This window comes from Plectropomus leopardus, chromosome 12, assembly GCF_008729295.1.
Source record: "Plectropomus leopardus isolate mb chromosome 12, YSFRI_Pleo_2.0, whole genome shotgun sequence".
NCBI lineage: Eukaryota > Metazoa > Chordata > Actinopteri > Perciformes > Serranidae > Plectropomus > Plectropomus leopardus.
The window spans coordinates 4,063,937-4,078,817 of NC_056474.1; the positions used below are offsets into that span (position 1 = coordinate 4,063,937).

A 14,881-nucleotide genomic window follows, 5' to 3' on the forward strand; every position below is an offset into this window, starting at 1 on the left:
CAAATCATCCGTGCAATGTTCATTTTTTTTATTTTGTCATATTTGCACTTAGAGCTGATAAAACCTAATTAAATTTGAGTCACCTCAGTGACTTCAAAAGTAAATGATTTGAATTATTAAAAAAGATAATCCGGGCAAGAAAAATGTGTCTACTGCAGCAGCACTAAAACTGTAGATTAGAAAAGAGGTAAATGAGGAAAACTTTTATTTGCAACATTTTAGGCATTTGTTTTCCAGTGCGTTTGTTGACCTTTAAGCTGGGCTTCTTACTGGTTTTAACAGATGACATCACATTGCATCCATCCATCCTGGATGTTTTACAATTGATTTAACTGATCAATAGCAGAAATGTTAACCCCATAGGAACCAGCTTGTAGCCTTAAATCTGCAGGTGGGGCCCTTCTGGACGTTCCAAAGTCAAGGCCTGAATCTAAAGGTGAGCATTTAGGGGCCCCTTTGGCTTTGGAACAACCTGCCTAAAGAGATAAGGCTCAGTGACTTATTTTAAATCACTTCTTAAAACATTTTTTTTAAATTGCCGTTCTATTTTCTAATTTATTGCTTTTGTTGTTTTTTGGTTATTTGTATTTATAGACATTTTATGTCCTGCATTTTACATTTTTCTGTCCTCTTGTTTTAACTTTTCTTAACCCTCAATAAATATGTAAACAAGAGTCTTTAGGCAGAAACCCTCTCGAGATACAGTGATAATATTACTGTATTTTAGTCTGTGAACTCTGGTGAACTGTCTTTTTGTTGTGTATTTGTATTATATAGTATTTTGTGTGGTGTGTTATTTGTTTCATGTAGTGTAAATCATAAATTTAAAAAAAAACTTCATCTTAACCTCCCCGTAGTTTTGTCTTGCTTATGTTTGGTAGGACTGTTTGGCCTTATGAGTATCCCGTTTCTGCTGTTGCTCTGCTTGTCAAAGAACTTTGTGAAGTCTGTTTTTCAAGGTTTCATATAAACAAAAGTATTATAATTATTATCATTACTATCAGTGGAAACAATAAGCATTGTGTTAATGGCATTTTCATACTGTAATACCGTGTTTCTCTAGCAACAGATTTTTGTTTGATCCCTACAGATGTAAAATGTGAGTATGCTGTATGAACATTATTGTATCCTCAGATTCCTGTCATCATAAAGACTGAAACTGTAATTCATTTTGTGTGAAGATGAAGCACTTCTTCTGTGTGAACTGACCTCTGGCCCGCAGCTCGTCCTCCTCCTCTGTCTCCATGTCCAGGTCTTCACAGCCTCCATTAGGGGGCACCCTCAGAGAGGTTGGGCTCCCAGGGGCCCTGCTGTTGTCCTGGAGTAGCACAGACCTCGTCATAAATCTCAGATCTTGTAAATGAATAACTGCATACAATTTGACTGACAGTTCAACTGACGCTAAGGACAGACAAATAGTGCAAACTGTTATCGCGCAGCTCTGATAAGAATGACGGGGGAGCACATAGTTATGTAACGAAGCAGTAAAGATGCAATGTAAACCTTTTCTGCTGACCTGTATTAAACCTGCTTTATGACTAAACAAACCATATCAGCTGAAGACAATAAAGCATGATGACAAACAGAGGGGGGACCTGATTCTTACCTGTCCAGCGTTCTGTGGAGACGTGAGGGGTTTCCTGTTGGCGTGGGGAGAGTGAGGACCTAGTTTACGCTCCAGGAAAACCTCCTTGCCGCAGGCGTAGCACCACACTCGAAGCGTGGTCAGGTTCACTGTGAGGTTGTGCCTCGTCTCCTGCACACAAAGTTGTCAAAGAGTTTGTGAATAGACGTGTCGGACTGTTTAAACAAAGTGAAACCAGAACCCATTGTTAATATTTACTGCTGATAGAGCACATGTGCACTTTCTTATCGACGAGATGCTGTTTTATCTTCAACACAATATACCAATCAATTTCTCAACAACCAACAGGTTGTTTTTGCTCTTATATAACAAATACAGGTGTGCCTGCTGGTGGACGATTCAGGCAGTTACTGTAACAGTCCAGATGGACAAACTGTTCAGTTTTTTCAGCTTCCATTTTCACAAATTCTCATTACAGCAAAACAGTACACTAAAATATGTTTCTGAAGACATTTTAGGCAATAAATAAGCAACAGTAAGATAATCTTAGTTCATATTCCATCAGCAGAGCCTTATTTTACTGTTTGAACAGAGTTTGGTCTGAGTTTGAGAGACAGAGAGAGACAGAGAAAGTGGCTGGTCTTTCACCTGATCCGTTCTTCTACTGTTTGTGTCCGTGGTGGCGGGTATAGGGAAATGCAAAAGTACAATCTGTAGTTTGGGCAACAGCCCTAAAGCCAGCGAAAATCTGCTCGATGAGGCGAAACGCATTATCAAACAGATTTGAGCTGAGAGAGGAGCAAGGCTGCTCTGGGAGCTGGTTTTTGAGGGAAGTCTACCACAGTTCATTAACATATACTGCCCGCACTGTTATAAAACAAAGCCAGCGAAAATGGAAAAACTATCCCTTTAATAACAATCTGTTACTATGGTCTCGCGCAGTGATTCTTATGAACTTACGACCTGCTGGCAATAGGGTGCCACAAGGCCTGCTGACCAATCTCTAATTCACAATGAAAATAAAGTGATTCATGCTAGGATTTTTTTTTTTTTTTTTTTTTACAAACTGAATGTATGAAAGCTGCCATAATTCATCAAATGTCCTAGAATCCTAGAAACAGCCCGGCATACACCTGACCGGTACAGTGCTGCTGCTACTGTTCTGCCTTGTTCAATGATTTTATCTAATAAATATTGCAAAAGCGGCCCGTGGGCAAAATAAGCTGAGTATCCCTGGTCTAGTTTATAACAGTGATTAAATGAAAATGTATGTCACACAATGGCAGTGTTATTGATAATACAGATTTAGTAGTTACATGTACAGAAAACTTACATTTCTACAAATCTAGATGTTTTGCAGAAAGGTGCACAAGAGGACCAAAACTCTGCATCACACCAATCAATTACAGTGCAAACAAAAACAGAACAGAACAAACCTACTCTGACGTATGTTTTCTTTAACTTTTGCAACTATGTTCTTTTTTTGGTCAACTGCAATCATGTAAACAAGGTATTATGGCTGCAGTTAACACGTAGTTTGGTTACTGGTCTATAAAATGACACAAAATGGCTTTTGGCATGTATATTTAGGCAATGTATCAGCTGAACTTAACATCCAGGATAAATATTTTCCCTTGTGGCAAGCAAAAAGGCAACAACTAAGAAGTGGCTTGACAAAGAACCACCAACAAAAGGAGTGAAAAGACCTTCCCCCTAAGACTTTGTATTAAAACATTTCAGAAATATTGGTTAAAACTGTCATTAAATGTGAGGGGAAAAATTATAGAGAAAGTAGGGAAATACCCGTGGTCCCTTTTTTAAAATTCCATTTATTATTCTATTTATTTATTTATTTTAATCTCATGTCTTTCTTCCATTAGCATGGGTTACCAGCATTATCTCATTAAAGATTAATCCCTGTCTGTCACTGTTATTTTGTGTCAATTAATGTGACACAGAATTGATAAAGTATGTTGTATTTTAAACTCCTTTTTCTGATGTCATCACATTTGTGACCCTCCTCTATTCCTCTGCAACTGGTCTGCTTAGGCTTACACTTGACTTACATCCACGTTCCCCGGATACATGCCGTAAGGAACTAACCAGTATGGTTTCCTCTGTGGACTGGATGGACTGGGATTAATACAGACTTCAAATTCTTGCTGGCCTGCTGGTGCTGTCCCTGATGGTCTCCTTACCGTCTCAGAAGAAATATAAAAGTAACCCTTAACACAAGATCTAAATATTGATATTGTGTTGGATTTTATACCCCTCTGTATCCTAAACACAATAAATAAAGTATAAAAATGGTATATTAGCATTTTCAACTTTCTTGTTTTCCTCAGACCAAAAGTCAAAAATGCAACAGTATTCAATTTATTAAAATATAAGACAAAAGAAAGCTGCAAATACTCACAACTCACAACACAAGAAGCTAAAACAAATTCGGCTTTGGTATTTGTGCTTAAAAAATGACTTCACAATAATCTCATCCAGCACTGGCACTCACTTACCCTCCACTTCTTTAAGATTTCTTGCACCTTAACAACCTCCTCACCCTCCTAAATATGAAAGCATAACCTAAAAACCCAGCTGCTTTTAACAATTTATTTTCAAGATTTTGGGCAGCAGTTCTGAGCTGCATGTCTCACAGGTTTGGGTAGAGACAGACAGAGCGGGAGCTGCAGCAAAGCAGGGCAGACTTTTACTGCTGTGGAAACATGGCCGAGTTCTGCTGACCCACTGCTGCTCCGACAAACACCGGCAGCCTGGCAGGTCGACAAGAGACTGAACGTGAGCAGCAGGCGACCAGCAGACCCTGCATTATTCATCAGGGCTGCATTAGCCTTCACACAGCGGGGGCAGAGCAGAGCTGGCAGAGGGGGCACACCAGACTGAGCACGGCCATGAAAACTCCCCAGCTTAAATAATTTATTAGAGAAAGTATACCAGGTAGGGCATTAATAACAAGCTGGATTTGTAAGGCTTAGAGGATGTTTTGACCAGCCCGCATAATGTTTTGTTTTATAATGAACTGTTGTGTAGCTTTCTTCGTGATAATGTTTTATTCTAATTCAGTTTTGGTCTGCTAAAATGCTCAACATCAAAACCTAAACAACCTCATGTGAAACAAATCCAAAGTGCACACATAGATTAACACTTGAGAAATTACGTAAAACGTGTCTGATCGTGTCAACAGCTTCTATTAACACCAGTCCAAGATAAACACTACACAACTTACATAGTGTTGCACAAGCTCAGGTTCAAGATCTGCTTCTGTGTGTGTTCTTATGATTTAAGATGAGGCAGGTCAGGTCTGGTTTCGTCTGCAAAATAATGTCAAGTCTTCTCTTAAGCCCTCAACATTCAAAACATTACTGACCTAATTAACAAGGAAAATCAACAACCGCTTTGCAGTTGCATGCCGCTTCAGAGCAGGCAAGTCACAGTTAAGGTTTACAATCACATAATCAATCATATGTCACCAGTTTAGTGTCTGCTCAAATGTGTCCCCTCCTGTACCTAAATTATGACACTGAATAATTGAATAATAATAATGTTTTTGCTGATCATCATGATGTCACAGTGAAGTTGACATTCTGGATATAAAATGTAATAACATTATAATTTTATTCTATTAGACATTTGTGTCGATTCAGATTTGACAGTTCAATACAAATATTTGATGATTTGTTTTGTTTTCCATACAAAGTTTTTGAGTCTGAATTTAGTAAACAACCTAACGGCGGGTCATAAATGTGCAACATCATTTTTTCCCAGCACTAGATATCAAACAAAAGAGAGACTGTATCATATCAACTTGATGCGAGCTGTTAATTCACCACTTCTTCTCTTTACAGTGCGGTGTCTCTCCCTCTGTGCCGCTGCCTGCATGTTCGCAGCTGCAAAGAGTAGTGAGACAGTCTAGAGCACTCACTCTGCGGCAAATCTGGGGACCAACACATCTCCAAATATACAGTGCAAAGAAAAAACATCTGCTGGACTTGAAGCAATCTCAGTCAACCGTCTCTGACTCAAGGGGCAGCCCAAAGTGCCACTATTCTTTTCAAGGTTATTCTCTCAGTGGATTTGCAGTATTTGTGCAAATGCGCATAAAACTGCTCAAGCACGGATCAACAAATGTGGTATTTCCAGAGGAACGCTTGTAGCCCAAACACAACTGTAAGGCTGTTTCCAATCCTTTGTCTGCAATTTGAACAAGCATTTCCAAAGTTTACTATTAGCTGAATTTGCCTCAGAAGTCCTTTTTGGCACGTAACGATGTTTGAAATATGATCTCTATGTAAATACTAATTATGTGTTCCATTTTGTTACCACAAGTGCACACAGAAGTGGTGTTTCAACTTCTGAAATTAGTGATGGAGCTGTAACTTTTAACTCAGCGCTTGGAAACACTCGTGTTTACTCTCAGTTTGACTGGCGGAGGCATCAGATCTCATCCAACAGCAGCGTTTCTCGTTGCATAGTCAAGAGATTAAAATGTTCCTCTCCCCTCGGGGCCTAAAAAGCACTAATTAAGCATGGCCTTCTTTCTTACAAGATTTAAAGATGGCGTCTGCGGAAAGAAACCCCCACAAAAGGCGGCTGGCGACCTATACAGACAGATGCGCTGGATAAGTGGACGGATATCAAATTCAGGAGTGATATCACTTATCGGCTGATATTAAAGCTCTTTACCAGCACAATCTGTATCCAAAATCTGTCTCAGGGTGGAGAGCTCTTCTGAGGAGGAGGCTTGCACTTGAACCGGCCCACTCTGGACAATGATCTGAGCAGCTGTGCAGATACTAAAAGGCAGAGCAAATTACATGTTTGCTCTCATATTCCTCCGTCTCTGCTCCTAACCCCACTTGGCCCTGCGTGCTGGAGGAAAAGCCTTAGTCAACAGTGAGAGCACCAGAGGCTGAGTAAAGCCTCTGCGCAGCCGGGAGGGGCTGATACTGTTACCATGGAACTGACAGTGCTACTGAATCTCCCTCACTTCCCAGAGGAACGGCCATTAATAATAGATGATCCACTGCTGAAGTTGCACTGAATGTGGAGGTGTGGGTAGACAGAGCTGGCTTGATGGTTTTTAACAATGCGTGCACTTCAAAAGCTAAGAGATGCACGTGCTGGCTTTTACATCGCAGAGAGACAAATGTTAAAAATAAAGCAGTGTTGGAGGCAGCTTTAAACCAAGTCATGGCTCCTGGGACTCGGATGTGGTATTCCTGTCCTGGCCTGCCATCTGTGCCTCCTCTGCCTCTCTACTGACACTCCTCTTTAGTTTACATCTTTTTTCACTTCAGTCAAAACTTCAAGGCATCCTCCCTTTCAGCTACATCCCGTCCTCGCTCTTTTCTATGCATTAATTAGCCCTTGTGTTGTCTTAACGTTCAGTATACGCCACTTGTCCCAAGGATAAAAAAATGACACGCCTATACTAAAACCCTAAAATAAATCAGCTTGCTTGCTTTAAACCCCAAATCTATTTTGTATGATGGAACAACTGTCGATTCATCGCAAACTTTGTGAATATCTAGGTTTTCCTTCTTCTCAGTGCAGAAACACTGTATTTAATCAGGGGAATCCACTCGTTTTTATTACAACACACCTGATAATTGTTTTCTTTACTACAGTAGAGGTATATTAGTATTATTATCATTACCCATTATTGCTGAAGTGCTGCATAGGAGTAAATATATTTTTAGTAAGATATAGAGCTTCTACATCCTAAGTAAGTGGAAAAAATATGCAAAAAGTTGTTTTGAATGCATTTTTTTAGGGAAACAATAACAGTCTTTAGCATCATATTATATTATACTGCATTATGAAGAAAGTATGTAGGTTTGTGTGCATGGACTTTCCAGATGTACTTCTGTGTGTGTGTGTGTGTGTGTGTGTGTGTGTGTGGTACTGTGGTTTTTGTGGTATGAAAATGATTTTACCCTGTTGGTGTACAGCTTTCATGGAAATATGAACAAAGGCAACGTTTCACTTTTTCTCATGTTGAGGTCATTCTAGGGAAAGTCATCAAATGTCAAGTTGAATAAAGATCGTTTAGGGGGTTTCCTATGCTGTTAAACATAGTGGCGGGTCATTTTTTGACCCCTCAAAACACATATGAGTAAATATTTCACAGCTTAAAGGTATCAAGGTCTGAGATCTCTCACCTGCGAGTGCACGGTGCTGTGGTCAGTGTGAGACTCTCCACAGCCTACATAAGCACAGCCATTCTGGAGAGAAAAGCAAACACAGAGCAGAAATCAAAGGCAGAAAACACACGTTTCAAGTAAGGAACAAAGTGTTAGGATGTACCATTTCAAACTGTCAAATCAATATTTTTATTTTCCTTTGCTGGTGAGCATTATCGTACCTCCAAACATGCCCACAAGTTTGGTCCTCCAACTTTACAGTCTTGGCACTGGCCCTAGAAAAATATGAAGACACTCAGGTTACTCACATTGTTTAAAATGGAACTCAGTGAGACAGCAGAAAGTGATATAAATCATGTTATTCAGGGTTTCTTCAGGGTTCACCAAGTTAAATTCAAGAAAATTAAATTTAAATTAAATTGTGGTTCTTCTTAATGCTCGTATAATGAAATTTAATGCCTGTTTCAAGGTGATACCGGCCAAAGAATGAAAGTATAACAGAAATAAGTGATCAAGTTAATGCGCCCTGGACCCAGATAAGCGGCCTAAAGCAAGCTGAGCCCACGTTGCACCATCTGGACAATCAAACTTTTAGTTTACAGGTGTTTAATGTCTCCCACCAGCCAGCAATCAGATACAACTAAAACTATCACCTTGCGGTTGTACAACATAGCAGACTTAGCGGAAAGGGACCCACAGCCTGTGTAGATATAAAGGGCTCATTCTAAGGTAAACAAATACTTTTTTTTTGTTTATTTGCACACAGTTAAAAATTGCATAAAATCCAGATGAATTAAAACAAAATTTACAAAAAAGTGCCAGGAGAGGTCAAGAAGCCAGAGGCTTACACAAACAGATGCCCCATCAACTTGAAAACAAAAAAACAAATTTACAAAAAAGCCTGAATTAACATTTAACAGAGATACGACAAAAGATAAACGACAAAGAGCAACATTAATAAAATCAATAAAAACCAAGAAATACATAGAACACAATGCAAATGCAAAGGAAAAAAGGAAATATGTACACCATGAATTAAATGTCATAACTTCCTTTGAATTTTTTTCAAAGGATGATGAGCTCTTGAAAAATGTCTGCACACTGCGATATCTGAGGGAACACTGGCCATGTTTTGTTTTATAAAATGGAAGGTGAAGCTAATTGACCCTCTCTAGTATTATATGAATGAATCTGTGAAATAAATATTAAAAGATGATGGTGTAGAAGAGGGTAAAAACATGTATTTATACATAAACACACATATATGATGAATATTTAGGTCACTGAGATTGTTCAGTTTCATAAGAGGATCAAAGAGTTGCAAATCTCACACTATGATTCTTAATTTAGGTGAACTAATGAAAAAAAAAACTAATGAAAACATAGTTCTGAATATTATGTATCATATTTGTCAGTAAATACCCCTAAATGCTACACAGTGGACCTTTAATGCATGACTATTAGTACCCCCTTTATCGAGGGAACCAAATTCAGTGCTTTTTAGGACCTGTGGATAAAATTATGTGGAAATATTTTTTAAGTGTGGTAGATTTTGAGTGGGGCAGTGCACAGTGTTATGATGGAGGGTCACTCACATGGGATTTCTGAATGAGTTCCTCTTTGGTGATCTCTCCCACGCAGTCCAGGTGGGGACAATCACAGCTGGACGCCGGCGGCATCGCTCACCCACAGGTCTGAGAGAGACAGACAGAGAGAGAGAACACAACATTCATTACACAACTTGCATTTTTTAGTCAGGTGGTTTATAAAACAGTGTGGGACTTCTTGTTCTGAAAGGATGTTTATCAAACCAACATCTGATACTTGATAGAGTAACAGGAGGTATTTCCAAAGAACAGCACAAAGGACAAATAAAACTGTCAGGCCACGGTAACCTGAGTCACCACCACAAGACATAAGGTTTTTCATGCCTGAATGACCGACAAATTCCCCTTATTATCATCCACTGACACACCAAGCTGCTCATCACGCCACAGCTGTCAACAACTCGTGTGGAACGAGAGGTGTCTGTATGTCTTCGCCATAAAATGATTTTAGCACTGACAAGGCAGGAAAAAAAGCAGAGATAGAGACTAGATGTGTAAGACGTTTTAAGAAGTTAGAACATATTGTCTGAACAAAAACACGTCTATCTTCATGTCAAGTCCAGTGATTTTATTCCACCTCCCATGACAGCAAGATAAAAGAGGATGGCCTTCTCTGAGAGCAGCTCTGCAAACGTGGGTCATGTGCATAATCACCACCACTGACAGCAGCGTTTAAATGGACGCTACCTCTACAGCAGCACCTGCACCTGTAGCTGCAGAGGCGACACAGTGAAAGCAGCCAATATGTGTTTCCATACATTACAGAGTGCCCTAAAACCCGGTAATGAGCTTTCATTTCAAAGTGGATTTTTGGTTAAATGCCTGAAATAGGGTCTGTGGTTAACACAAGCTTAAGAGACTTTCACGTTTTCATGCTGAAGCTTTAATGCATTTTTATAAAAGGCTTTACAGCCTTTTTATGGCGGCAACGTTTAGTCATGCTTGCTCTTTACCTCTGTCAATTGCATTTAGGCCTAAAAAATCCTGAAAGTGGTGTTCATTTGTGAAAATTATCTCGCTTTACAAAACATGCGAGTATCATAAATGTGTGTTTGCCAAAGAGCTTCTTTTCTGCAATAATCCAAAATTCAATGGAAAAATCCCATTGGCTTTTTTGACGAGGAAACCAGGTGGACACTAACTCAAGCGTCGACTTATAGAATAACATCATCCCTGGGACACTGATTTTAATCGAGATTCGATGGATTGCGCTTAAATGCATGTAAATATCATATCCTGGTAAAAAAAATAAAAAAAACAGAATATGCCTATTACAGGTATGCAAGAGGGGTATCTCAATAAACCACGCTAAACTCCTGATCCCTCATACACAGACAATATGCCAACTCCAATATATCTCTGAGAGGCCAATATCTGCAGAAAAAAATCAGCCAACCACTCTTTCAGTCAGCCTCTAATTTATACCAAAATACCATTATGTATCCCCAACTTTGAAACCAGGTCACTTTAATGGTGGACAAGTACTTTATCTCTTTTCTCTACAGGTATGCTGCTTTTATTGTGCTACCTTATGGTACTGTAGCTATCTATTGATCAGAAAAAACATTCAATTTCTGAAAACACATAAAGTGTTAAAACTATGCTGATCAGCTTTGTGACAAACTGACAATGTATGTCACTCCGATAATCCTTCCAAAACCTTCCATTAGATTATCTCGGGTGCTGGAAGACTTCTAGCTCAGATCATCGAGAGTCTTAAAGGACTACATCTATTTTCAGTGTGTATGAAAAGAGGAAGATTGCCAGCTACCCAGCATGCAGTACTGGCCCTGTACAGTGGGATGACAGGAAACCAATGGAGGTTTCTATTATACGCCTTCTTGAGAGGGCCGCAGTCCCATCTCCTCTTCAAACGGAAACAAGGCTCATGCGCTGCCTCAGATAGCCCTTCAGGGAGCGGGGGACATGAGAGTGACAGGGGACATGGATTACTTGGAGTCTGTCTATTAAGGTCTGTACTTGAAGAACTGTTGCATCATAAAGTAAACAACTGAGCGTGTGCAGAATAAATTCTTCTAAAGTGGTTATTAGAAGCACGGTTTGATCAACGGTTTAAAGACACTCTCTAACGGGAGTAGATACATCTATCGGGAAAGCACCTTTGAAAATTAATGTAAATCAAAGAAAATGATAACGGTGAAATGGAAAGATGCAAAACCACCAACTATAAACCAGTGGATGCAGAGACTTCAAAGGGTTTTTATAATAAAAAAGCAAGTCTGCAACTGAAAATGGACATTTTTACACAAAGGCTCAAAAGGGGGTTTTAATCAAGAAGAATGGGTCGTTGTGATAGATTTTATTATAATGAAATATCAATCAAAATGTCATTGTTGTTTTCCAATGTGGCTGTACCTGCTCTGCTGTTAATGCCCCCCCCACGTGAATCTTAGTTTCATATTAATTTGATTTAACTTACAGAACCATATAGGCAAGTATAGTGTTAACTTTTTGTTTGTTTTTCTTGATTTAATTACATCTTATTTATATATTTATTTTTATTATATAATTTTTTCAGTGGTTTTATGCCAAGAAATGTTCTGTTATTTTAAAAAAATAATAGAAAGTTAAAGAAAATATTAATAAGAAAAAAATATAAAGAAAAAAGGAAATAAGAAAACGAAAGCATCTTTAAAATGAGGATGAACCGACGAGCAGGTTTATTCCACAAGTCACAACAGGTGTTAATAATTCACTATTTTATCTATACTGTCTTAAATGCGTAATAACACAGGCTTTTGAGGAGTGTTCAGGGACGAATGGCATGATGACAGCAGAGCCCAGCCCACAGCTCTCTATTCAGCTGCACGTGATTCAGCACATTTAAACCACGTTAATGTGACAAAAGCCATTTGCTCTAAGTGTTACCGCATATACCAACCTACTTCAGACCTAAGATGCACTGCTTTGACTTGCTAACAAACATTAGACAGATGATGAGTACAAATCTGAGGAAAAATCTGGGGTAAACAAATGTTGTTTGTTTGCAGACACAAGACAATGACATTATTCTGCCATGCAAAGAGGTGACTGCTGACTGCTGATCCTCAGTCAGTCATGTTCAGCCTTGCACTTAAAGGATAATGTTAGTATTTTTCAACCTTTTTTCCCATGTTGTTGTGTCGTAGTTACTAATGGGAAAAATAATTTTTAAGGGTCCAGTTTTAATTCTGTGGTGGGTTTAGTGAAAGTTACTTCAGGGTTGTTTCTCATTAAACAAGGGGCTTATATATATGTATATATATGTGTGTGTGTGTGTGTGTGTGTGTGTGTGTGTGTGTAGCATATACACTCATATACAGCAGTACATGGATTGATTGATTACATCAATTAATGGATTGTCAATTAATTGTTGTCAACCCTATTACATTAACTGAGATGTATTGTATTTTATGTCAATATCTTCTGGTGGGCCTTCACGATATGACTATGCATGATCTGATGTAGGATGTGGATATACTGATTTACTTATTGGCCAAATGAGTTTTTATATATACCTGCATATCAGATATTGGCAAAAAAAAAATCCACTATTTGTGCATTCCTACTCTCAACACAGAACCAATTTCAAGAAATGTTGCCTCCATCAGCTGCTTGGACACAAAAACAAAATAAATACCAAAACTGCGCTTTGTTTCCACACCTCATCAATGCCCATAAATCACACAATCTGGACAACAATAGAGCTGTTTTTCTACTTTCATACATAAAGTAAACACAAACAAAGGTCATCTAGTGTCACATTTGTATTCGATGATTCCTATAATTACCCTGAACCTTGGGAGCATCCGTTCATAAAGTCAGATGAACAAACTCTCTGTGCTTCCAACAGTAACCAGCAGTCACTTTGACAGCTAATAGTATACACAAGGAAAATCGTATTAGCCGGTGGCTTCACAGTCATGCCTCCGGCGATTATGCAAGGCTGGTGGAGGACAAAATATATATCCCTAACTCTAACACCATCAGAAACCAGCCTCAGCCTTTCACTGCCTCCACAACCCACAGATTTATCCTCCAGGAGGTTCAATCCTGCACAAAGAGGTGGTACAGTCAGGGTGGGGCGTTGACCCAAACCAGGCAGTGCACATGAATACGATGTAGCCTGATAACATGTTATATCTATATTATTGCACATAATCACCACTAGGGACTAAATAAGTAAACACAAAAGAATAAATAAGTAAACCTAAGAACCATAATAGCACGATTTAGCATACAGCGCATCCACAAAAGGGTAACATTAGCCATCATTAAGAAAACGTACCTGTCAGTGAACTTAATGTTAACTAGGTAACGTTACAGAGAACTTATCTCGGTCAGGTTTTCAACTTATTCTCAGTATATTCTGTGTTAAATAAAAAAAGGTAAAGGTGTGTGAGGCTTTGGCCTTGTTCAAATTGAGCTGTCAAAACCAGGCGAGGCGTTGACAGCGTCAAAGCCTGACTAGCAATCTTCCGCTGTTAGCATTAGCCTGTTGGTCAATAATTGGTCATTTAATAAACATTTCGCTTTGCAAGCTGGCCATAACACTCGTGACGGCGTTAAAATCAAACTGTGGATATATTTAGCCACATAAAATAATGTTGAAAATGGTTTTTGATATTGATAACCATCTCGAGTGGTGGCATGCTAAAGCTAATGTTAGCCAGCTAACGTTCCTGTATTACATGACCACTGGCGATCCCACGGTGACTACACCGGGGAGGGCTAAGCTAGCATCCAGAAATAATATCAGCCTCGTTTCTTACCTGCACGATTAAAAAAAGACGTTTCTCTGATTGATCCAGTTGTACTCGATGACTTAGAAACGGATTCAGCGCGTATTTAAAAGACATCTTTCTGAGGGCAATCCTTCACATTAACGGTAACCGTTCCTGTCGCTCAGCGTGGTTGCTAACGTTACAGCTGTCTCCGCCCCTTTTCCGGTTAAAAAAAAATACACACAAACCCTCCCCATCCTACTGTAAACATTACATCTGATTTTACATCTTTGCCTTTTATACGTTAACACACATAATATTTGTACAGTATCACAATAAACCAAATATTAGCAACCATTAATTACCATAAAATAACGTTGTCAGTGATGGCAATAAAATACTTGTTAATGTGTTCTTAGTCATGTGTGGCAGATCTGTATTTTTTCAAAAACAATTTGACTAATATGGAAAAAGCCCAATAGTTCTGTAAAATGGTTACTTCCTCAATAAAGGATGAGTGCAATGGTGGAAAAAGTGGTGATGAAAATAATAAAGGCCATATAGGCATAACCAAACCCATCCCAAGCGCCACCTAGCGTGTTAGGTGCAATTTCATATAATAACATTGTAAACAGTGTATTTTATATATCAAAGGAGGGGGTAGCTGGGATGGGACTTTATTTATTTTTTCTAAGTATATTTATTGAATTTTCTTATTAAAAAAAAACAAACAATACGAGACCAACATATAACAATTAGAAATAAAAACCAACAAATAAGAACAGGTCATGTGCTAATAATCATTTT

The 14,881-nt window shown here is 38.8% G+C and overlaps 1 protein-coding gene across 2 annotated transcripts in view; it reads right to left on the reverse strand.

Moving 5' to 3' along the window:
• The window catches only part of usp33 (ubiquitin specific peptidase 33), a 31,708-nt gene extending 17,498 nt beyond the window's left edge, over positions 1 to 14,210 (reverse strand). For both annotated transcript variants that reach the window (XM_042497783.1, XM_042497782.1), the window contains exons 1-6: positions 14,123 to 14,210; positions 9,339 to 9,437; positions 7,965 to 8,018; positions 7,762 to 7,824; positions 1,607 to 1,756; positions 1,210 to 1,318 (exon numbers count right to left, since the gene is read on the reverse strand). In XM_042497783.1, the coding sequence (XP_042353717.1) occupies positions 1,210 to 1,318; positions 1,607 to 1,756; positions 7,762 to 7,824; positions 7,965 to 8,018; positions 9,339 to 9,422 (460 nt within the window). In that variant the 5' untranslated portion in view covers positions 9,423 to 9,437; positions 14,123 to 14,210. The remainder of the gene's footprint in view (positions 1 to 1,209; positions 1,319 to 1,606; positions 1,757 to 7,761; positions 7,825 to 7,964; positions 8,019 to 9,338; positions 9,438 to 14,122) is intronic.
• Positions 14,211 to 14,881: the final 671 nt, after the last annotated feature.